The 26375-nt window shown below is 35.5% G+C and overlaps 1 protein-coding gene across 2 annotated transcripts in view; it reads left to right on the top strand.

Annotated features, from left to right (window-relative positions):
• Positions 1-4906: 4906 nt before the first annotated feature.
• RAB28 (RAB28, member RAS oncogene family) overlaps positions 4907-26375 on the top strand; it is a 94507-nt gene continuing 73038 nt past the window's right edge. For both annotated transcript variants that reach the window (XM_082838227.1, XM_082838228.1), the window contains exons 1-3: positions 4907-5184; positions 10021-10117; positions 15480-15568. In XM_082838227.1, coding sequence (XP_082694353.1) covers positions 5110-5184; positions 10021-10117; positions 15480-15568 — 261 coding nt within the window. In that variant the 5' untranslated portion in view covers positions 4907-5109. The remainder of the gene's footprint in view (positions 5185-10020; positions 10118-15479; positions 15569-26375) is intronic.

The following is a 26375-nucleotide window of genomic DNA, read 5'->3' as shown; positions in this document are numbered from 1 at the left end:
TATTGGTTCATCCATTGATGGACACTTAATTTGATTCCATGTCTTGACTATTGTAAATAATGCTGCGATGAACACAGGAGTGCATATATCTTTTCTTAGTGTTTTTGTTTTTCTTGGATAAATACCCAGAATTGCTGCGTGGGGGGTGGTGGTGGTGGTATGAATTGGGAGATTGGGATTGGCATATATACAATAATATGTATAAAATAGATAACTAATAAGAACCTGCTGTATAAAAAAATAAAATTAAATTAAAAAAAAAGATTAAAAAAATACCCAGAACTGGGTACTTCTAGTCTTAATTTTTTGAGGAATCTCCATACTGTTTTTCATAGTGGCCACACCAATTTACATTTCCATAAAAAATGTATGAGGAGGACTTCCCTGGTGGTGCAGTGGTTGAGAGTCTGCCTGCAAATGCAGGGGACACGGGTTCAAGCCCTGGTCTGGGAGGATCCCACGTGCCGCCAAGCAACTAGTCCTGTGAGCCACAACTACTGAGCCTGTGCTCTAGAGCCCACGTGCCACAACTGCTGAAGCCCGTGCGCCTAGAGCCCTGGATCTGCAGCAGGAGAAGCCACCACAGTGAGAGGTCCACACACCTCAACGAAGAGTAGCCCCCGCTCACTGCAACTAGAGAAAGCCCATGCACAGCAACGAACACCCAACAACGAAGACCCAATGCAGCCAAAAAAACCAAAAATTTAACAACAAAACTATTACAAAAAAAATGTATGAGGTTTTCTTTTCCTCCACATCCTTAACAACACTTGTTATTTCTTGCCTTTTTGATAATAACCATTCTAACAGGTGTGAGGTGATATCTCATTGTGGTTTTGATTTGCATTTCCCTAATAATTAGTGATCTTAATCATATTTTATCTTTATTTCCAAATCTGTATTTACTTAGAATTTTAGTCCTAAGCTCTGAATCTTCAAAATTATGAAATATTGGAAAAAAGTGAAAGAAAACTGTCAGATGACTATTGGATTTGTTGAGATGATAGCAGAGATCCGTGGTTTTTAAAATCAGTTTACTTGCTGATCCACTTAGTGTTTTCTCATATTCATTAGTGATGAATAAAAATGTTCGGATATTTTTACTCTTTATCCCAACCATTGGCTGTTTTAGTACCTTTTTTACTTGAATCTGACATTTTCCTGTTGATTTATTAAATTTTTATGTTCCTCCTTGTGTTAGTTTCCTGTGGTCATTGTAATAAATGACCATAACCTTGGTGCTTAAGACAACATAAATTTATTCTCTCACAGTTTTGGAGGCTGGAAGCCCTAAATCAGTGTTCACTGGACTGAAGTCAAGGTGTTGTCAGGCCTGCACTCTCTCTGGAGGCTCCAGGGAGAGAATTCATTCCCAGCCTCTTCCAGCTGCCGGTGGTTGCCAGCATTCCTTGGCATGTGGCTCCATCACTCAAGTCTCTGCTTCTGTGGTCACACTGCCTTCTCTTTTCCTGTCTGGGTCAAACAGAAAACAGGGACTGGGACCTGATATCTTTAGTCTACTATACCTCCCCACCAAACTGCAAGTTCCATGGGAGCAGAGCCCTTGTATGTGTGTGCTCATTGCTCAGAAGAGTTGGGAGCAAGAATGCCTGGCACACAGCAGGCATTCACTTAGTATTTGTCAAAGCAATCATTAATTATAGGGAATCAATTTGAAGAGCTTCCTTTAGAGTTGGGAATTTCTGTTTTATTCCAGAAGTCACATCCAATACCATTAGTTGGAATTTTTAGTGAGAGATTTCAGCTCATTTCAGAAAGAATATTCTAATAACGAGGCCTATCTGTCCATAGTCCAAGTTACTTCATGAGGGAATAAACTCCTTGAATCAGGATATATTCCAACAAAGATTGTTTTGTCACCTGTTAGGGATACTAGAAAATATATTTTAAAGTTAGGTGGGAAGGCGGTTTTACAGATAGCAGACAGGTTTATCTTGTGTAACTAATCTTACTTCTTTCTATCTAAAGAACCCCAATTCTTTTTGAAATTTCCAGAATTCTTATCTAAGGTTTTTTTTTTTTTTTTTTTTACCCCACATCTCGCAGCTTGTGGGATCTTAATTCCCTGACCAGGGATTGAACCCGGACTCTCGGCTGTGAGAATGCGAAGTCCTAACCACTGGACTGCCAGAGAATTCCTTCTAAGCACTTTGTTAAGGTGTTAGTTTTAAGACCACTGAAAAAGATTCCTATTTCTCTTTAATTTATATATATATGGCTCCTAGTCTTCAAATCTAATTTTCAACATGGAATCTTGTGATAGATGTGAAAATATGGTCATTAAAAGAACGCAATTGGCTTTTTGTTTCATGTAGCAATACTGTCTCAGGGATGAATCCATATCCAAATAAATGATGTCTCTCCATCAAAGCCGTTGTCCAGGAAATTGGTGATTACAAAATGCAAAGTTTGAAATCACACATGAAAGTCACTTAAATGGCCTTAAGTAAACCTAGTTTTTAGCCAAATATTTGTGCCAATTGGGATGTTTTTGTCTGCAAGTAATGGAATACATCACTAAAGTACCTTAGATTTATTCCCCATAACAAGAAGCCTGGAAGGTAGGGTGTTGAAGGCGGTAGCTGCTCCAAGAATTATGTCCTTACCCAAATAATCACAGCAAAGGAAGGAAGGGGGAGAGCCTTCCTTCTGCATCTCTTGTATTCTTTCTTTTCTTCTTTTCTTAAATCAGAGAGGAAAATCTTTCCCAGATGTTTCCCAAAGGACATCCTCTTCTGTTTCATTGGTCAAACTGGGTCACATAACCATTTCCATTAAGAGTGGAAAAGCCAATTGCTGCCACATTAACTGACCTCATGGACAAGAAGGGGTTAAATCTGTCCTCATTAAAAACAGATTCCTCAACCTAACATTTACAATGGCCTTTGCAAAGCTCTTTCACTTAACTTTTTCTTCTAATTCTCATTAACACATCCAGTGATGTAGAAAGTTGGTGGTGATGATGGTGGTGGTGGTGGGGAGTAGGGAAAGAACTGGGAACTGGTAGAACTGGAACTGGAAGAACTGGAAACAACTGGGTGTCGACTATTGTGGATAACCTTATCTACAGATGAAGGGACTGAAGCTCTGCATAGGAATCCTGTTTAAGATAACCTGGGTAGAAAGCAGTGATGCTCCAATATGGACCATGTCTAATGTTGATGATGAGGGTGCTTATTATATGCCAGGCATTGTGCTATGTTACTTTACAGTGATTACTTCATTTAATTCTCAACCCTATGAAGGAGGTAGTGCCTCTATTTGATAGATAAGGAAATTGTGGCTCAAGGTCACACATCTAATAAGTGCAGGTCTGTGATTAGAACTTCAGTGCTGCTGCCAGGGATGGGTACTTCTTTAAACTGTACTGCTTTCCCATTTGAATTCCCATATTCTTTCCAGGACTATTGCCTCTGAGCTAAGCTTTTTGTGACTTAAGCTTCCTCATCTGTAAAATGACATAATTCTACCTACTTTATAGGGTTCCCATGAGGAGTGAACGTGAATCCACGAAAAGTAATTAACAAGGAGACAAATATAGTAGTCTGGCATTAATATTGTGGAACTTGGGCTTCCCTGGTGGCACAGTGGTTGAGAGTCCGCCTGACGATGCAAGGAACACGGGTTCGTGCCCCTGTCCGGGAAGATCCCTACATGCCGCAGAGCGGCTGGGCCCGTGAACCTTGGCCGCTGAGCCTGCGCGTCCGGAGCCTGTGCTCCGCAACGGGAGAGGACACAACAGTGAGAGGCCCGAGTACCGCAAACAAAAACAAACAAACAAACAAAATATATATATATCTATATATATCTCTCTCTATATATATATTTATATAGTGGAATTTATCTCATTATATTTAAATTTCCAATTATGTCTTTTACCTACGCTACTAAACTGAGATCCTCCATCCAGGACAGCAGTTCCCAAACTTTTGAGGCTCAAGGCCCCCTCTACACTCTTAAGAATTATTGTGTACCCCAAATAGTTTTTGTTTATGTAAGTTGTAGCTTTCATTACTGCATCGAAATGAATACTGAGAAATGTTTGCTCCCTTAGCTGTCAGAGTGATATACACATCATGCATCCTCTGGAAAACTTCTACTTATACTTGTGAGAGCATGAACGTGAGAAAGGAAAAAAAAATAAATGAATTATTAGGAAAATAGTTTTGACTTTATTGGAACCCTCAGGGTTCCCTGGATCATACTTTGAGAACTGCTGCTCTAGCTTAAGTGCTTCGTGAATGATCAGATTCCGCTGTTTGGACGAGGAAACCCAAGGTCTGAGAGGAGGAAACAAAGCAGCACCAGAGCTACGTTCCACGCCTCGCGCCGCCCGGCACCCTCGCTGTGCAGCAGCTACGTCCTTAGCAACCGCCCCCTCCTCCACCAAGTCGCCGCTCTTCCCGGGGCGCGAACCTCAGCGCCCACACTGCTCCAGAGGCCCCTCCCTAGCTCGTTCCGCCTGGCAACCTGCGTCCCCGGCGCCCTGAGGCAGGCCCTGCCCCGCTGCCTCTCCTGTGTCCTGGCTTCCATGGCAACCGCGGCGCGCGGCCATGGCGTCACCCCACCCTCCCTCCTCGTCGGGCTAAACCATTCGCTTCAGGAACCTTCACAGGGGGAGATGGAAACAAGGGAATTTAATAGAACGTCTGCGCGCTACTCTGAGCCCGTTTTTCTACCTAGCTTAAGTTATACACAACTTTTTTTCTCTTGCCAAATGTCCCTGAGAGTGTGGCGCTGTGTCTCGCCTGCTCGGTTTGAACGCCTCCTTTTCCCAGGCCTGCGGATGGGTCGGCCCGCCAGGAAGGCTAGCGGTCTGCGCGGGTTGGCACAGATGCGGCGGGGCGCGCCCGACGTCGCGCTCAGGGGGCGGGGCCAACGCGCAAGGGGTAGGGGAGGCGGGCAAGATGGCTTCTGGGGAGTGATTCTGCCCGGATACCTCCGGCGACCGCTGAGACACCGGGACGGGGGGTGCTGCCCCCACTACTGCCCTTCTTCCTCTCCCCCGCCCCCAGAGACCCCCTCCTTCCCTTCCTCCTTCTACCTCGGTGGGGAGGGAGGGGAGGTGGGCCTGGTTCCTGGGACACCATGTCGGACTCAGAGGAGGAGAGCCAGGACCGGCAACTGAAAATCGTCGTGCTGGGGGACGGCACCTCCGGGAAGGTCAGTCCTCGAGCGGGCCCGCCGTGCCAGGCCTGCAGGAACCCCGGCCGGCTCTGGCATCCTCCAGCCTCCTCCCCGCCCCCCCGGCGTCGCCTTATGTCCCCGAGCCCCGGGGCGTCTGGGCTTGGGCCCGCGAGGTCGTGGCCTGGGGTTCGACACTAATAGGAGCTTGGTGAAGTCCGTCGAGAGCTGTCCAGCTCCTCTTAAATTAAAGAAAAAAAAAAAAAAGTCATTGCCTAACCCCTGCCTGGATCTCGAACTCCTACTTCTTTAAGACACGAGCCAGTATCGTCTCCCTGGGAAGCTTTCCAGCCTCTCGCCTCTGAGGACTGGCAAGGATCTGCCAAGGCACCTTACCTCTTTTTACTTTAGTCCAGGTCACACTTTGCTCCTTTCCCCCCGTTTACCGTTTCTGATGGCTCCACTGTACTGGGATCTCCCAAGAACTTGACGCTGGAATCAGATTCCCTGGGTGAGAGAATTGGGGCTTCATCACTTACTCGTCGGATCATTGGAGGGCAAATTGCTATCCTGTTTGTACTTCATCTGTAAGATGGGTATATTGATAGGGGTCTCCTCGAAGGGTGAAGTGTGCAAATCCACATTAAATATGAAAATCTACATAAAGCTTTCATAACATGGTGTGCACTTAGTAAATGTTAGTTGCACTTTTAGAGCATCATATCTGTTCATCTCTGTTCCCAGCACAGCACCTGTCAACACAAACATTCATTCAACAAATATCTATTGAACTCCTATTCTGGACTGGTTGCTGAGGGCAGAGCTGCTAACATGACAGAGGGGATCATTGCCTTAAAGTCTGTCTTTCAGTGACAGTTGGTTGAATGAATGAGAGTGAGTGCGTGAGAATATCTGGCAGCCAGTCCCCTTACCTCGTAGGCACAGGTCTTTAACCCAGGGTTGTGGAGCTCCTGAGATGGAATAAACATTGCCCGGTGCTTGCTCTTTGGAGATGGTCCATAAGATCTTAAAGGGTTCTTGATCCACGCCCCAAATAAGGTGAAGAGCCTCTGCCCGGCCAACCTTCACACCTGTCGCTCCTATCAATGGCGCCAACACTGTTTCTGGGAATATTGTTAGAGTTTGTCTCCTTTATTCTTCCATCCGCTTTCTCAACTAGAGGCTTCAGAAACGCTGGTTATTATTGTTACCAGTTTCCCGTTTTCGGTTTCACGTTTTCATGTTCCTGGTGTAGTTTGGACCCTGGTTCCTATGGTGACGACTGCTCGATATATCTTCCCTGGCAGTTGGCACTGCACAGCTGCTCCTGTCTTTCGTTCTGAGATTTAAGTTCCTAGGGCCCTAGGGAAAGGTGTCATTCATATGCAGGATTTGGAGGATTCTTGTTAATTTCTTTCTTGCCATCCCTGATATTTTGTTATTGATTTTTATTATTGAGGAAAAACAACTTAATATGCTCTGATTACTTTTAAACATTTTGAGGAAGAAAAGAACTTGGGATCACTTTTCTTTATAAAGTATTAATTATATGACTTTTTGTACACTTGTAACAACTTTTGAATGGATGAGTTGCTTTAAATGAATCAGCATTGTTTCTAACACCCTTATTCAGTAAAAATTTTAAGTTCTATTTTTATAGTTTTCTCATTCGTGTTTTCTTTTGAATGTCTTCTAATTTTTCATTTCCTAAATCTTTTTATGGTCAGCTCATAACTGAATTTATTTCCTGTTTAAAACTATAATGGCTGTCTATAACACTAATACATGTATAAAAAGACAAAAATTTTCCATTATCTTACATTCTATCATAATTCTTTAAATTTTTGTTAATTTTTTTCCCCAATATTCATCCATTATCATACATGTATTTCTCTGTTGAAATTTGTTCATAATTTCTATCTAGGTTTTTCATCTAGCCTGTCATACATTTTCCTCTTGTTACTAATTTAGTGTGAATAATTATGATTTTTCATCTCTGTCAAAAATTTTATCTAGTGTACAACAAAGCGTACTTTTTTCCTTCTATATTATTGAATTAGGATTATCATTCTGCTTCAAAGGATAACAGTGATACTGTTTATGGCGTTTTGATTTAGTCTTTGTCATCTTGGCTAATCTATTTTAAAATTGTAAAGATTGTTTTCTGCCAGAAATTTCTGGATACCAGCATCAGAAATCTAACCTTTTTTCATTATTCATATATAAGCTTTTGTTTTTTTCCATACCCTGTTCAGTTTTCAGATTATTGCCATATTATTGGCAGCTACCAACATTCCCATTCTATTTCTTTTACTGTTCTTTTCTATTATGAATTCAGCCTCTCTTTCATTCTTACTTGTATCCTGATTTAACTCCTGGCCATTTTTTCTAGTATCAGTTTTTCTTGCTAGTTCTAACTCAGGGCATTTTTATACACCCTTACAAAAGCAATAGAATATTGAGATGACCACTAACAGTTTATTCAAGAGAAATTTAGCTCCTTTTGCTGTTAACACGTGTTTCTGTTTCTTTCCTGTTTTGAGTCATACTTTGGATTTTATTATATACTTCTTAAGATTTTTTTTTTGAGGCAAAATATTCTTTTATGGTGTCTTTTCAGTATTAGTAAATGTAGTATGGTTAAAAATTGTTAGCAAAAGTTCGCCAAACAAAAAAACCATAAAGAATCAGAAAAAAAGAGTTACAGATATGAAAGATGGTTGTTCTCTTCATAATTGTTTAAAAAGGATATTTATACAATGACTTCTGAGAAATTATTGAATGAGAAAGATAGCATAATATCTAGATAATTGAAGAGGATGTGCCTCCTTCCCACTGATTCAGTTGATTCTCTGATTAATTTTTATAGTGAGATGTCTGGAGATGGTATAAGAACCCATTTTAATATTCTTTGTTTGCAATGACCTATACTTTTGACAGATTGTACTCTATTCCAATTGAAAATTCTAGCTTTATGTTTGCCTCAAAAGTGTGAGACTTTCAAAATCTAGAAGTCCGATTTTTAGGAAAAGAAACACTAAGCTGAAGTTACATGTGCCTTGAGTTTGTCTTAGATTTATAAAGGTGTTTCAGCCATCCATATATTAAACATTTTGAAATATCTGTAATGGTATAAGTAGTGTTAATTATTTTTCTCTAGAACTCTGAGCCTCTTCACAGATGATTTTGTGCTCTAAGTTAAATAAGCTCAATGGCATAAACAAGGCTAAATGAAAAAAGGATTTAAAAAAGAATGCTTACTTTTTTTTTCCTAATCTCTTAGTTTTTATATTATCAAGGAAGCCAAATGAATTTTCATTTTGGTGTAGTGAGTTTATTTCTCAGAGTCTAGCAGAACATCTTTCTTATGGTGCTCAATAAATATTTGACCAAATATTTTAGTGATTTCTTACAAATGCTGAGTATTTAAATATTAAAAGAATTGGCGTTAGTGTGTGCAAATTGCCATTTATATGAAAAATATGGTTCTTATGTCAAAGGGATTTTAGGTCTTTTTGTTTAAAGGAATTGAAGTTTGGCCAAGTTTTCTTTTGCACTACTGTACTTATGTTGTAATTAATTATAGTAAGCTATCTTGGAAATTTTATCTTAGTTTTCATTATTTAGGAATTGACATCTAATTTTAACTTTCAAAATAAGAAAGAGCTATTTTTCCTTAACTTTAGGAATCTGTCTTGAAGAGCATAAAAGCTTCATGAAACTCCCTTTCTCTTCTTTTTGGGGAAGTCTACAAATAAATAAATAATACATTTAAAATGTTTAAGAAGCTTTTGAGTTATTGAGTTATTTCAGTTGTTACTCGATTATTCTTTTGCTTTGGTAAGAAATGGTACCCTAAAGAAACTCTAGAGTTTTGAATGTAACTTAGAGTTGTTATTTAAAAAATGTATATATATATTTGTTCTGGTTATAATATTCTTGTGACTTTTAAGCTTTATGGTTCTTGGATGGAATATATTTATTTTTGTCTGCTTAATATTAAAAATATCAACTTCTTAATTTAAAAGATAAATATTATCAGTCATTCTATAGAATAATTTTCATTTAACAAATTTTAAAAATAAATTTATTTATTTATATTTAATTTTTGGCTGTGTTGGGTCTTTGTTGTGGTGCGGTGGCTTCTCTTGTTGCAGAGCACGGACTGTAGGCGCGTGGGCTCACTAGTTGTGGCACGCGGGCTCTAGAGAGCAGGCGCAGTAGTTGTGGTGCACGGGCTTAGTTGCTCCATGGCATGTGGGATCTTCCCGGACGAGGGCTCGAACCCGTGTCCCCTGCACTGGCAGGCGGATTCCCAACCACTGCGCCACCAGGGAAGTACAACATTTTTAATATAGAGAAAAATTAGACATGTTTCTTGTGGGGGGAGAAAAGAAAGGAAATTCTATAAACAGGCTTTCCTCTCCTTAATTAGTTCTACTTCTTATTGGCTGAGGGCACAAACTACTCAGATGTTTAACCTCAGAAATGAAACATCTCTGAAAGTTGTATTGAACTGATATATAGGGACATATAAGATTCAGATCTTTAATCATGTTGGTTTAGTTTTCTCTGTTGATAATTCTCAAATTCGAATTTCCAGCAAGGTGTAGGGAGCTTGACAATCAGGGGATTGAAAGAGATTTAGCTGATTAGTCTGTTGTTGCCACTGATAGCTGGTTGGCAAGTGAAATTTACCTGGTGGAATGTTAAGTCCCTCTTCCCCTTGTAACTGATTAGAACTGCTTAAAGTTGCTTGATGGATTAATGGGAGTATAAATATTAAGATTACTTAATAAGATTTAGTAGTGATTTTATGTTTACATTTCTAAAACAAAGACATTAATTTTGATATTCTGTGCATCAATTTTTTAGACCTCCTTAGCTACGTGTTTTGCTCAAGAAACTTTTGGGAAACAGTACAAACAAACTATAGGACTGGATTTCTTTTTGAGAAGAATAATGTTACCAGGTAAGAGACTAAAATGTATTAACATAGAAAATTGTCCATATCTGACAATAAGGGACATAAACAGAAATGTGTAAAATAAATTTTGGGGCTGTTTGTATGTGAAAATATATATAATCAGTAAATCTATCTTAGGGAGGTTAACTTTCATCAGCATCTACCATGAAGACATACTGTCCATGTGTGTAAGGAAAAAGTTTATATCCTCCCCACTCTCCCAGTGTTTCTGACCACTGCACATTTCTTGTGGATAAACAATAGTTGCTTATAAAATTCTAAAGTTAAAAACAAAATCAAATGCCATGTAATTATCAACAGGTATTGTATGAACTAAATGTGAGAAGACTGGAAAGGATTATTTTTTTAAATATTATTTTGATTAACCTCTGCTTCAGTTTTTTGTTTGAGAGAAAGTTGGAACAGAAGTATAATGTAGCTATGGAACTTCTGTGCTCTAATATGTGAATGCTGTTTTATGCAAGGCAGCATGAAATTGCTGGCATTTAATAGACCACTAAAATTTAGGGTCCCTAGGCACTCATAAAAATACAGTTTGAGCATTCAAGATGTTTCAGTTCACCATGCAAAGAAACTATTTAGATGCCAGTTGCAGCACATTTTGTGGGAAATACAGGGAAATAATAACAAAAAAAGAGTGGTTTCTGTTTTAAGTTAGTTTCTGAACAATTGGGGCTTTAAAATGCTCTGTCTATTCACTTGTGCTTAAATTATATGTTTAAAGTATTTTATTAAAAGCAGTTTATCTTGATTGACTTCATAAACTAGTCCATCTTTCTCCTCTCTGAGGAAACACATTTGAATAAAAACAGTTGCAAGTGTAGTGTCAGATTCATATACTGGAACGTGAGTGATATAGTGGGAAACGGTTTAATAAATTATAATATTTTTGAAATATGTTAACCTCTCAAATGCTCCATCTATCAGACAACTCTATGAATGTTTTAGAACAGCTAATGAAAACTCTTGGTAATTGAAGGTATTCTGCATATCTCACTAGTAATATACTCTCTTATATTTTGTGATGGTTGGTATTCGGCTACCAATGAAAAATAAATTAGAAGATATAGCTTGAGAAAAGAATTCCAGTTTGCCATTACTAAGTTATTATTCATAAAGAAGTTTAATGAGAAACGTGTATTTTGTTTCATTTGTATTTTCTTTTAATGTATTCAAAACTGAAAATCTCATTTTTATTATTCTCACTCTTATGGATAGGTTAATACTGCTTTCAGAATATTTACAACAGTCACTAGTAGAATACATGTACAAATCACATAATATACATACTGAAAACTTATTTTGCAACAGTTTTTTCAGAGATGCCAGTTGTACACAGAGAGCCTCAAAGTGTATTTAATTACTGACTTTTGTTTTCGATGATAATTAGCAAAAGCACTAACTTTCTATGTTATTAATATTGTTTAATTTTTCTGATTTTTCAGTTCAAAGACTTAAAGGAGCAAGCATCTATGCAAACATTAAAAACATTTTAAGACTGGTTTTGGACATTTTATATATGTAATATATATGATAATTTCTGATTTTTTGCACAATACTACTGATTTTTAAATTTTGATGACTTTGTAAAAAATATTTGGTATTTTTGAAATCCAAATTTATAATATATTTTAGAGTTAGAAAGTACTTAGGTTAAAAATAACATTAGGAAATATATACTCTTAATGAATATATATTTTAATTTTCCTGATTAAGGTTTTATTTTGATGGACAGAGTTCCAGAAAAATATCTTTTTTTATAAAACGGCAGTTGGTTTTATTCTATTTAATTGACTCAAAATTGTGGTAGAAATTTCAGTAAGAAAAAAATTTTTAATGTAACTTGATTTTATATTAATAGGTACATTAAGAAATGAGGTTAATAAAAGGTTTATATTATACCCTTTATATACTTTAACTTTAATTCATTGTGTCCAAGGGTTAATATTTGTATCATTTGCTAAAACATTACAGGCAGCATTAATTTAATTTATGGTACAGCAGCATAGGAGGCAAATCTAGTATTCTAGTAAGTCTTCTGTCCATTCAGATTGTTAGAGGTGTAATACCTCCTGTTCATCTATTGACATTCTCTTCATGCAAGTTTTCAAGGTCATTACTCTGCAAATACTCATCCATGTTAGTATATTTCATGATCTGGTATGCTGTATAGTCTGGATGCAACCACTGTGCAGATTTTACTGCTTAAAATAGTGTATCTGTTAGTCAGAGATTCTGCTGATAGAGCTTCTTAAGAGCCTTAGTCAAAATACTTTCAGGAAGCTTGTGGGTACAGTCAGTAAACAGTGTTCTACTGTGAAAAGGATTTCTAAGTCTTTAGTACAAGAAGTGGGCAGACTTGTGTTTTTAGTTCCATCTTGACTATGCAGCACTTTAAGTAAGGTTAACCAAGGCACCAAGTGTACTTTTACAAGGTCACTGTTGAATCCTCTTGGTGGCTTTGATTCATACCAAAAGCAACTTACCTGTATTTTGTCACCTCATTTATTTATTTTTTTCCCTAGTTAAATGTCATTGCTTACAGAAGAGCAGGAATTTTCTAGTATTTTGCATTTGGGATTAGATTGCTGACAGTTTCCTCCTTAACATTCTTTATTAGTTACAAATTTATATTAGATGGATTCTTGGTTTTTAAAAATTTTTCAATGTTGATTATTTGAAAATTCTTATATAGCTTTATAGGCATGTCATTTTGAAAATATACTGGAAGCCTTCATATGTTTTTGCTTGCAAAAACTAAAAGGAATATTAATTTGAATTCTATATTATTTTGTTTCCCAAATAGGAAACTCCCATTTATTTTTATTTTTATGTGTTAATAAGCCTAAAATTCACATGTGGAAGTTAAAAATACTTTTCTAGATACATGAAATAACTATGAAGTCAATATCATTTGTTGTAGCTATAACGATAGCAAAAGTTTATTTTTTGGCTAGCATTGTGTATTAGTGGGTTATTAGTAGTGCATAGCTATTTTTATCTGAGGCACTAGAATATGTGTATTAAAGAAAAACAAGCCAAGAACAACAAACAGTGTTTATTTGGAAAAGTATGGATTTAAAAAATATCCTCAGCACACAAATATAAACCTCTCAGGTGGGAGATAGTTATAAACAGTTTAGAGTCAGTCTTGAAATGATGTAGTCAGAATTTGAAAACATGTAATGAAGATCATGTTTCTAAAGTTACAGATAGGATAGGATCTAAATATCATAACTAAATATCAGAAATTAAAGGAAAAAAGCTTCATATTTCTTGATATGAAGTTAAGTGATAGGATTTATTGACCTTGAAGAAAATGGGATTAAATGCCCTTTATTAAGTGTTGCCTAAAATCTTACTTAAAAAAGTTAATATTGTTGAGTACTGTTTTTTTAAGTAAACAACAAGAATTTTGAGAGTAAAATGAACAGAGTACTGCCTGTTTATCTAGGGGCTTCTGAAACTATTTGATATACTTAGAGTGTCGACTAGCCCCTTCTCACCTGCTTAATTTGAGACAGCATTGTAGGAGAATGAATTTTTTTTTTTAACATCTTTAGGAGAATGAATTTTGAGTATCGAAAAATTTAGATTTTTAAGATATTGGGTTTACATAAGTTGTTGCGTAAGTATTAGTCTGTGACGTTTTGATTTTTTTATTCATAGACCTTTAAGAACATTTCGGTCATTACTCTGTGAGCGTTGAAAGTGTGTATATTTGGGAATGATGACGGGTAATGAACTTTAGTAGCTCTCATTAATGCTAATGGAAGTTGCTCATGTAAATCCTCTGCAGGTTGGCAGATGGAACAGACCTACATCCAAATAATGGAAAGATTGTAATACAGACCCAACAAGACTTAGAGTTAAGGGTAAAACTTGGCTGCTTAATCCAGTGTCGTACTTTCTTTTCAGTTGCAACGTTGAATGGTGTGACTAACATTCTCCAGTTTTAGTGTTTTGCATTGGCATAAAAATTCATATCTATATAATCCTTTTCTGGTTTGTATTTGAAGTGAGACTAGTTTCTTAGTGTCTAAGTTTTTGAGTTTTCCTGATTTGCAAATCATTCAGAAAGATACATTTTTGGTGTGGGAACTCATTTTGAAGGTACTAGTTGAGATTTTGTCTGCCTTTGGAGAAAGCTGCATAATTTTATTAGGAGAAATAGTTTGAAATGTTAAACTGTAAAGCATATCGAACTTGATCTTTAAATTTTGTAATTGCATTGATAATAGAGAATAACATAATTTTTTTAACAAGTAAATATTTTGCAAAATGGACAAAAGAATTTTAAAGATTGCCCTTTAGTATTTTAGAACGCTTTTATATGTTTGTATGGGGAAGAGATTTGTTAGACTATTTTATGAGGGCTTTGAAGCACATATTATAATTTGTTTCAGTGGAACGCTTTGAACAGGTATAAATGCATCATAATATTTAGTGATATACTGGGTAGGTAACCTACATCAGTTCTGAAGAGGGCTGTCAAAATGTTCATATTTTATAGGTTAAATTTCAAAACATATAATTTTAAAATTATGTTCACTATTGTATATAGTAGCTGACATTCAAATTTAAAAATTCATTGAAGTTGAAACTGTGGGACCATTTTTGTAGTCTATTAGTAATCTGTGAGTTTTAGAACCTATGGAGTTTAGAACTTACAGGAAAATTCATTATGTGTAATAAGGTACATTAGTATATAAAGTTCACTTTTAATTTTTTTTTTTTTTTTTTTGCTGTACGCGGGCCTCTCACTGCTGCGGCCCCTCCCATTGCGGAGCACAGGCTCCGGACGCGCAGGCCCAGCGGCCATGGCTTACGGGCCCAGCCGCTCCGCGGCACGTGGGATCTTCCCGGACCGGGGCACGAACCCGTGTCCCCTGCATCGGCAGGCGGACTCTCAACCACTGCGCCACCAGGGAAGCCCACTTTTAATTTTTTTTTTTCTTGTTTTTCACTTTTAATTTTTAAATTATATATCTTATTCCACATATAAGTGCTTTATTTTATGCTCTGTTTAAGAAAAGAAATTCTTTAAGGTTTAAGAAGTTTGTGAATTAAAGCTTTTTTTTATTTTCTTCTGTTTTGAAGGTGATTATAAATGTGGTTTCATGGAAATGGGGTAAAGTGTAAATCTAAATTTCCCACTGTTATCTCTTTTGACAACATTATTTCACAATTCCAAATATGTGACCATGTGAACATGCAGAATAAAAGACAAATTAGGTTCAGAGTTTATCACTGTGACTTAATGTTCTGTGAAACTGTATTCAATTGTTATATTGTTCCTTAACTGTTTTTGTATTCTTAGTTTTATATTCATTTTTTTGTACTCTAGGAAACTTGAATGTTACTCTTCAAGTTTGGGACATAGGAGGGCAGACAATAGGAGGCAAGATGTTGGATAAATATATCTATGGAGCACAGGTATGAAACAAATTGTATGATTATTCCAGTACTGAAGATACTCTCCTTACAAACACACAAGCAGGTACACACACACATACATGCTCTTTCTACCTTGATTTTTATCTGATATGTAAGGAGACTGATTTTACATTTGTGCTAATCCTTTGATTTCATCCTCCCCCAAAATCATGCTTGGAATGATTTGGGTCAGGGAACTGGATGACTCTAATAGCTTTCATATGCTACTTATATTACTAATACTATTATTGTCAGCAGTTGAATACATGCAGTGATAAATGATATTTTGATATTTAGTAACTGATTTGGTTCTATGGACTACTTACAGAATACATAAATTGAATGATAAATATTAGAGAGGAAAATTTAATTTCATTTTAAGTTGTAAGGACAAAAAGCATACATATATGCCTATATATTTTTGTGCCATGAATTAGTCTATTAAATATTTATAGTTCTTCAGATTTAACAGATATATCAATATATTGTATCAGAAAGCTAAATATGACTAATTATATATATGAAGCACATACAACATTTTAACATGATACTCATGTGTGGTGTCTTTTCAGAAGAAAATCTATGTAGAGTAAGAAAACCACTTGAATGATTATATAACAAAAATTCTTTGGTATATTAGCTTATATAGACATAATTTATAAGTTTTAAAATTAAATTATACAAATAGAAAATATACATAGTAGTAATATACTTAACAAATTAATTACTGACATGCTGTTTATTTTTGCTTTTCTACTTTGAGTTAGTGTGTATCTTTCATATGATCATGAGGTATTGGGGGGATAATATTCATAATCCTCACTTAGTTTTTTATTGGAGTTCGATATTTTAAGTTGAGAATCATAACATGGTTATGTGGAGCTGGGTTGCTCATAAGAAATGAATCTAGAAGATGAAGACAGAATATTAAGCACTCTGCTGTATGAAGTTTGATACTTAACAAATACCATTGCCTTAATTTTGGATGGAAAATAGATTCTGAATTATAAAATATTCAGAGAAGGATGAGGCTCATATGGTTCTTAATCATGTATAAAGGCCCTAGGGTTTTGTTTTTTGCGTTATTGATATATAGATTGGGCTCTGAGAACCTTCTTTGCCTCTTCTTCTACATTGTTCTTTGTCTCCTGGAAAATATTTCTGCTCACTTAACATTTTCAGTTGTGACCATATGACTTAATATTTTATGACTGTTCATTTTTCTCTTAAAAAATATTTCTCAGGTTTTTGTGTCTGGCTTTTTCATTGTTGTTTGTTTCTGTTTTAAACTGATTATGTTTAAAGTAGATATTAAGCTAAAGAAAAGTTGCTGGACAGAGGTTTGTGGGAAGCCACAGTCCTTGTTTCATTCACCTAGTTGGTAAAATGGGATTTGAAAATAACAATCTCTTTCCTCTTTGCTCCATTAAAATCTATCTTCATAGACACATATTGGATTTAAAAAAAATGAAAACTAGATTAGTCAAGCTTCTAATGATATTTGACTCTGAATGTCAAATAGATTAGCTTTTTATGGTTTATAGATATATCTAAAGTTAGTGGAGAATGGGAAGTTTTTATGCATTTCAGAGTAAATAATAATAAAACATTCAATTAATACATTTTTTTCACTTAAAAATTAGGGGAATGTAATGTTTATGGGTTAGACTCTTAATTTTACCTTACTTTAAATCATTAAAAAATTTATTGTTTGATTTATAGAAAATTTAAATTTATTAATATAAAATTATTATATAAAAATTAGTGTTGATATGACAGTCACATAATGTAAAATTAACAATTTTTACAGTATATAACCAGTGGTATATAGTACATTCATAATGTTGTGTGACCATCCTGTCAAATCATTTCTTTACAGTGTATGTTTTATGCTATTACATAGCTGCTTAAAGTCAGCAGACATTAATGGGCAAATTTGTAGAAATTTTAAAAAATTCCATCATTTTTGAGGATACTTGAGTTTAGTGAAATGTCTGTTCTTTTCTAATGTACTTCACATCTTGGGAGAAAGAGACTGTCACATGAGATTTCTGTTTCAAAGGTACATGTTGATTTTTTTCTCTTTTGGCAGTGTCCTACATTGTTTATACTTTACAATCTCTGTAAATCATATACCCTGTTTTATTAAAAAACAATGTAATAAAGTATTTCTAGGAATTTCATGAACATTTTCATGAAATTGTCCCAGGAAAGTAGGAATTTTGAGATGATAAAATGAGTTGTCATAAATTTTCTCTGCTTTCCAGAGACTCTAAATTAAATGCTATGTAAAATGCAGTTAAGTACATTTGCCACTAGTTTCTTTTGTTAAAATACATGTAAATTTTTTACCCAGGCCAGAGAAGCTCAGACTACAGTTCACTACCATAAATTGGGAGAAACGTTACTTTTAAAAAAACAGTGCTTTCATAAACATTTTAATAGCTTTTAATAATTTTATATAATTACATAACTATTCTTCAAAGTAGATCTATACTGTTTCTAGAGTTGTTGTAGATGCTGTACATTGCCCATCTCACGAATACTTTGGATTTTTGTGCACATGCTACATGACAGAAATCTTTGAGAAGTGTTTTGACAAGCTGTTTTGAGGACATCAGTATAATGTCTTATTTAGGATTTTGTTTTAGGTTCTCTAACTTATGTAGTGTGTATGGAAAGAATTATCTTACACATATCTGGGCTATTAAGCTATGTGAATTCATTTTTCTAAAGCATTTCTTATCCAGGAAGAAGCTTATTTGTAGGCTGGAATTAACTTAGCTTCAAATAAAACTGATTATTTTACCCTCTTCACTCTTTCCCCACCAGTTGCATTAAATTTTAGTGATAGTTATATTGAATAGTGTTGGTTGAAACAATATTGAATAGACACCGAAGAAAGAATTAGTGAGGTATTTTGTCAGAAACTAGTTCTAAGAATTGAAGTATGTCCCAGTTAAATTCCCAGAGTTTAAATTAACTTAAAATTTTCTAGAAGTCTTCAGAAAGATGTTATAGGCTATTTTTCATAGTGGTTACAAGCAAACACACAGTACATAGTGTTTAGTGCCCTGTAACCTGTGGCTAACAGAGGCTAATAACAAGCCTCAGAGAAGGACTGGATGTTTCATTTTTGTAGCTCTTTCCGTCCTGGAATCTAAGTGGTTTGCAAACACTGCCCTACTGAGTATAAACTCAATGAAGTGTACTCATTTGTGAGGTAGAACATAACTACTATTGTGTACCAGTGCCCCACACAGATGAGCCACCCTGTTAACCACCAACAAAAGCCTGTGGTGCCAGTATGACAACTGGGGAGAGAGCATATCTCAAAGTTGGACTCCCTGAGACTCTCTGCTGTCTTTTACCATGAATTTTTTCATTGGATATTTGTCAACTTATAACTTATTATATTTACAGACCTCTCGTGCATTAGTGTTCCTTCTTACAGGTTGTACTTATACAGCAAAGTACAGTATATGTTGTTACGACTATTGTATAATCTATATGATTTAATTCATTTGTATATATAATTAAAAACTAAAGTAGATTATTTGTTGTACAAATCAAGGAGAAAAAAATACCTGTATTTTGGAAATGGGTAACTTTCACTAAATTGTGTGTACTGTATCTGTTAAATTTTAGAACTAAATTTTGAAATACCTTATAATACTGTTAAGTGTTGCCACAGTGTTTGTTCCTTCAAGACTGCTGTCAGTTATTCCTTTGAAAATGGTATCCATTTGGTTTACTGACTCATCATGCTTACTAGATATGGTGATAAGTGAAATAGATGAAAACAAAGTACTATATAATATTATGTAATATTTACTAAAAGTCTTAAGGTTTATAAAGAGAAGCGGTGGTAATATCTTTTGGCAGTTGTGGGGACGAGGTGGGGAAAGCGAAGTTAAGGCATAGAAGATGGAGGAAATTTTTGTGAAGAATTCAAAGATGTAGAAGGATTTATTAAACTTGAAGTCTCATTTCCAAAAGTCATGGCAGAAAGGTTTAGAAAGAGGAGCAGGTGGAGGGTAAATTAGGAAGAGGAAGCACAAGACAGTATGGGGATGAAGACATAGCAGAAGGATAAATGGTGGATAGGTGATAAAAGAGGGTATCAGGGACATGAGATATGGTGGTGGGTTTGGATGGCCACAAGATTGCCAAGAAACAGTTATTTCCAGCAGTTCCCCGTAGATTCTTCTTAGACTTGAGTTGTTGCCAAGATGTGTTGCATTTCCGAGGGAGTTGTACTTTCTGATAGTTTTTTGAAAGGAATCAGAAGAGAACTGGATTGATTGATGGGGTGAGAGACTCAGGGGTTTGAGGGTACTTATATTATAGGCTCCCAAAGAGATGAGTACTTAGAGGTCTGGCTTTGGTGTGCTGAAGCTGGTGGGTAGAGGCCCTGGGAGTCCATGGCAGCTTGTATGAGTTTTGGTAGTTTGTGTGTTTCAAAGAAGTGGTTCATTTCATCTTTGTTTTCAAATTTTGGGCTATGGAGTTGTTCATATTATTCCTTCATTATTTTTTTAATGTCTGTGGGAATCAGTAGTCCTGACCCCTCATTAATTTGTGCCTTCTCTTTCTTTATCTTTCTGTCTCTCTGACTCTGTCTCTGTCTCTCTTTTTGGTTAATCTGGCTAGAGGTTACCAACTTTTGGTTTTTATTAATTTTCTCTGTTGTTTTCCTCTTTCCAGTTTCATTGATCTCTGCTCTAATTTTTATTATTACTATTTTTTTCTGCTTGCAGGAAGTTTAAATTGCTCTTCTTCTTCAGTTTTCTAAAGTGGAAGCTTAGATTTTTGATGTTTCTTCTCTTCTGATATATTCATTCAGTGCTCTACATTTTCCTCGAAGTACTGTTTTTGCTGTATCTTCAAGTTTTGATAGGTTGTATTTTATTTAAGATATTTTAAACTTCTCTTGAGGCTTCTTTTTCGACCCAGGTGTTATTAGAAGTATGTTGTTTAATTTCAAAATATTTTGAGTTTTTCCAGCTTTTTCTATTATTGATTTCTGATAATTCCATTGTAATCTAAGAACATGCTTGGTATGATTTCTATTCTTATAAATTTGTCAAGGTGTGTTTTATGGTCCAGAATGTAGTCTATCTGGTGAATGTTTCATATGAGCTTGAGAAGAGGGTACATTTTAATGTTGTTGGATGGACTGTTTTATAAATGTCAATTAGATGAAGCTGATTGTTACTGCTGTTCAGGTCAACTTACTGATTTTCTGCTTGCTTGATACATCAATTAATGAAAAAGGGGTGTTGAAATCTCCAACTATATTAGTGGATCTGTGGATTTTGAATTCCTTCAAGTTCTATCAGTTTTGGGCTCCATATTTTGATACTCTGTTATTAAGTGTATATACACAAAGGATTGTTATGTTTTCTTGGAAAATTAACCCCTTTACCATTATGCCAATCTTTATACCTCATGATTTCCCTTATTCTGAAGTCTGCTTTGTCTGAAATTAATATAGCTACTCCAGCTTTCTTTTCACTTCTTTTAGCATGGTATTTCTTTATCCCTTAACTTTTAACCTGTGTCTTTATATTTAAAGCGTGTTTCCTGTAGGCAACATATAGTTGAGTCTTGGTTTTTCATCCACTCTGACAATATTTTTTAATTGGTATATTTGGACCATTCACATTTAAAGTGATTATTGATATAGTTGGATTCGTATCTTTCATGTTTGTTTTCTGATCCTTGTGCTTGCTTCCCTCCCCCTCCCCTTTTCTCTTTCTTTTCTGGTTTTTTGAGCATTTTATCTCTTAGTCTGTCAATTATACTAAAACTTTGTTTTTTAAGCAATTGCCCTAGAGTTTGCAATATACATCTTATACTAATCTAAGTCCACCTTCATATGATACTACATTGCTTCCTGTGTAGTTCATAAAATATTTCATAAAAGAATATTCTCAGTTCATCCCTTCTGCCCCTGATGGCATCACTGTCATTCATTTCTCTTTTCCATATGCTATAATCACTCAATACCTTGTTACTGTTATTAAATATTTATATTTTAGATTAATTAAGAATAAGAAAAATTAATGATTTTCTTTTACCTTTTCTTGTTCCGTCTCTGATACGCTTCCTTTCTTTATGTAGAACTGAGTTTCTGACCTGTATCATTTCCTTCTTCTTGAAGAACCTCTTTTAACGTTTCTTCCAGAGAAGGTCTTCTGGCTATGAATTCCCTCAGTTTTTGTTTATCTGAGAAAGTCTTTATTCCTCCTTACTTAGAAAATGATTTTTTACGTCTAGAATTTTAGATTGGTCCTTTTCTTCAACACCTTAAAAATTTCACTCCATTCTTTTCTTACTTGCTTAGTTTCCCATGAGAAATTCTCTATAATTCTTATCCTTGTTGGTCTATAGATAGGGTATTCCCTCCCTCCCCTTGGCTTCCACCCCCTACCTTTTCTCAAGATTTTCTCTTTGTGTTTTGTTTTATGGAGTTTAAGTATATGATGTCTAGGTGTAGATGTTTTGGTATTTATCCTACTTGATGTTCTCTGAGATTCCTGGATCTGTGGATGGTGTCTAATTAATTTTGGCAATTTCTTGGCCATTATTACTTCAGATATTTCTTAAGTTCCATTTTCTCTTCTCCTTCTGGTATTCCAGTTCCATGTGTCATATACATTCAGAATTGTCCCATAGTTCTTTTGTATTCTATTTTATTCATTCTTTTTTCGCTTTACATTTCAGTTTTGAAAGTTTCTAAATCTTATCCTAAAGCTGGCTGTTTCTTTCCTAGGTTGTATCCAGTCTCCTGATGAGCTCATCAATGGCCTTATTTCTGTTATAGTATTTTTGATATCTAGCATTTCCTTTTTATTATTCATTAATGTTTCCATCTCTTTGTGTATATTACCCACCGTTCTTTCATGTTGTCTACCTTTTCCATTAGAATCTTTAAAATGTTAATTACATTTATTTGAAATTCCTGTTCTGATCACTCCAAAATCTGATTTGAATCTGATTCTAATGTTTGCTTTTTCTCTTCAAACTTCCTTTTAGTGTGCCTTTTAATTTTGTTTTGAAAACTAGACATGATGTATCGAGTAATAAGAACTCAAATAAATAGGCTTTTAGTGTGAGGTTTTATGTTAATTTGGTCAGAAGTTGGTCTGTGTTTAATGTTTGCTGAATCTTTAGATGGCAGAGCCATCAAATTCCTCTAATATCCTTGTGTTTTTCCTCCCCTGTCTTTTTGGGCATCTCAAAGAACTCTTCCTTAGTTGGAGTTTGTGTCTTGCAGCTCTTTCAAATGTAATCTACTATTATACTGGAGCCCTATTGGTGTGTTAAAGTATGGAAGAGGGGAAACATTCTATACTCTTATGATTAAGTCACAGCCTTGTGTGACTTAAGCATCTGTGTCCCTGGGCTGTGACCTTCTTAGGTATTTCTTAGCTTTTCTCATTTAGGTGAGACAGGATGACTAGAAGGGGCTGGAGTTGGAAAATGCCATTCTCTCATGTGGTAGAAGACTCTGAGATTTTTTCCTGGAGAGGATGCCATTTTACAGATAATGCTCTAGGCATATTTTACAATGATTACTTTCTCTCTTCTCATGCCAGAGCCATGAGGGGATTTTTCTTGTCTCTTCACCATGAGGATCTTGTGGGGTTCCTAGAGGTAAAACACATGAAAGTCTGGGGGTATCCCAAAGACTGTGTCCCTCAGGAGTTTCTCATCTTCAAGCTAGCCCACACTCAGCCTCCAACAATTGATCAAAATGACCATTTAAATGTTTCTACTATTTACTGGCTCTAGTGGCTTTTGTTCCAGATAAGCAGATTTTGGCTGTGACTCTCTGGATTCACCCATCACTCCGGATTTCAGGGTGGCAGTTTGCCCTGCAAACTCAACTCTCTGTTGTGTCCAAGAAAAGTCATGGATTTTCAGTTTGTCCAGCTATTTTCTTATTGTAAGAACAGATGTGATGACTTCCAAGCTCTTTACATGTATGAGCTGAAACTGAAAGTCCTAGAACTTCTTTTGTATGTTAATGTCTTTGGTTTTCTCATTTCTCCTTCTCAGTTTTTAACCGGATGGGTGTAGGTCAAAACTGGTACAAAATTGTCATGTTAGGAGCAAAGAATACAAATCATAATTTTTGCATTAAATGGTATTGAGAAATGGATATATGAACTGATAGACGTTTGGGTTGGTAGATAGCTAGATTAATGAAAAGGTGTTTATCCTTCTATCTTTCTTATGATTCCTGGACAATTCATAGGTATTGCTGACTGAAGAATATTGGGATATATCAGTTTAGATGAGAAATTGGCAAACTTCCTTGAAAAACCAGATAGAAAATATTTTAGGTTTTGCAGGTCAGACTGTCTCTGCTGCAGCTGCTCAACTCTGCCATTATAGTGCAAAAGCAGCCATTGATAATACTTAAGTGAGTGTGACTATGTTTAAATAAAAGTTTATTTACAAATATAGGCTATGAGCTGGATTTGACCTGGGGGCCATAGTTTACCAACTCCTGGTCTAGATCAGTGATAGTTAATTTTTATTCTATAGCTCTGGTCTAGTACTGATTATCAAGAGATGCTGGCCATGTTTTATTTGCATATATTCTATTATGTTCAGATATTGAACCATGTTGCGATGAATATTTTAATATATTAGTTAGAAGGGTTCTAAAAATTTTAAGGTTTAAGAGGCACCATAGGTCAAGGCTCAGTTTATGAGAGTGAAAACAATCTCACGTTTGCCCTGAAAATGTGATTCATATTTATTCAGAATAATAATAAAAAAGTTCCCAGTAAGTGTGTAGTTTGTTGGTTTTAAATTGTCTATTTTTATTACTTTACATAATCAGTTAGGCATGACAGGTATTATGAAAGTGAATGACAGAAGCATTGCCCAAGATCAGTAGATGGTAGAGCCAGGACTACAATCCAAAGGCAATCTGACTTCTAGGGCAGAGCTCTTTCAACATAATATATTGTATCACTCATGTCAACTGGAGGTGGAGTCAATAGATTGAATATTAGCTTTGTTCACAGGCTAATTCTGGGACATTATTCTTAATAAGAAAAGTAGGATTATGTTCATTATTTCAAATAATTCTGTGCTGGGCATTATTTCAAAGCATTTGGGAAGGCAGAAATAGATTTATAAATTACTAAAATAAATCAGACAAACAATTTTGCATAAAAATTATGGAATAATTAAGTTGAAAGGGATATAGAGTGTTTAATTCAATGATCTAACTTTAGAGGCAAATAACTTGAGACCCAGAGAAGCTAAGTGACTTGGGGGCCAGTGTAGTTTAATAAAAGAGCATGCAGTATATGTAAATTAAACCATCATGCTGTATGCCTTATACTTGTACAGTGATGCATGTCAACTATTTCTTAATAAAACTGGAAGAAAAGAGCATAGTACTGGAAGTTCATAATAGTAGTAAGCTAGAGCCACATTGGGAGAGTCAGTTGTTAAATTTTCAGGAATTTTTGTGAGCCGGTTATTGAATATATTCATGATTAAAAATATATATAAAAACTCATAAATTATATTAAAAACAAAGATTTATATGATCAAAATGCATCACTTACTGATTATTTTACTATATATTTCTGTTGTTTACGCTCTTGAGGTTATTTATATCTAGTGTATCTGTATGGTGGAAGTGCTGTCTAGTGGTGTCCTACCCAACTCTGTTCAGTGAAGTGACATTGATAGCTTTAAAATGACCACGGGAGTATTTACACTATAGAAATTGGCAGATGCTACAAGTAACACTCTCTCATCCCTTCCCCACTGCTGCCATGCCTCAAGCTGGTTAATTAATATTTACTAGCATATCATTGGCTATGACTTCTGTGTTATATACTTGTCTGTTTATGTGCCTGGCTTTGCTGCAAGACTGTGAGTTCCTTGAGGTTGTTCCTCATATCCCTGGTACCCAGCACAATGCTTGGCATATAGTTGGCAGACAAATTTTTGTAGACTGAATGGGTGAACTTTATATTCATTCAGTCCTCGATTCAAATCCTGGCTCCATGTGACTTTGTGTTTATTAGTAAAATGAGGATAATAATACCAGTCTTGCATGATTTTTGTGAGGATTAATGAAAAGATCCAGATATCTGTCTGGTACATAGTAGGTGTAAAAAAGTAGTCAACATTTATGATTATAACTTAAGAAGAAGGAGACATAAATGCCATTAGGGCCAGCCTTAAATATGCAGAGAGCTTTGTATTAAGTATTTGACTACAAATTGGATGAGAATCAAGAATGTGGCAGTGTTATTTTTGTGAGTGTACATACTTCTTCTCCTTCCCACACAAAATAATGGGATATATTAAAAGGAATATGATATATAAGAGGCAGGAAGCAATCCCTCTGTTGTATTTGGCTTTGTTCAGGCTCTTATTACAGTATCATGTCCAGTTTTACATTGCTCATTCTAAAGAGGATGTCAAAAAACTATATGTAGCATGTCCTGGGAAGAACCAACAACTATGATTAAAGGGATAGAAAATAGGTCCTTTGAGGCAAGTTTAAGGAATTGAGTTTGTTTATTCTGGAAAGGAGATGGTGAAGGAGTTACTTAACTATTTTCAAGTACATGAAGGGTTATTATAAGGAGGACACTCTCATGTTGTTCTGCAAATGCACAGAGGACCGAAAGAGGAAATCGACTTATTTCATTTAAAGAAAATTGTGTTAAACACTGAAATTGACTGTCAGGGGATGTCATGGAATCTCCATTTTTGAAAATATTTAAAAAGAGCAGCAGCAGATGGTTATTTATTGAAA

Source organism: Leucopleurus acutus, assembly GCF_964270905.1.
Source record: "Leucopleurus acutus genome assembly, chromosome: 4".
Classification (NCBI taxonomy): Eukaryota; Metazoa; Chordata; class Mammalia; order Artiodactyla; family Delphinidae; genus Leucopleurus; species Leucopleurus acutus.
This window is presented reverse-complemented; position numbering and strand designations above follow the sequence as displayed.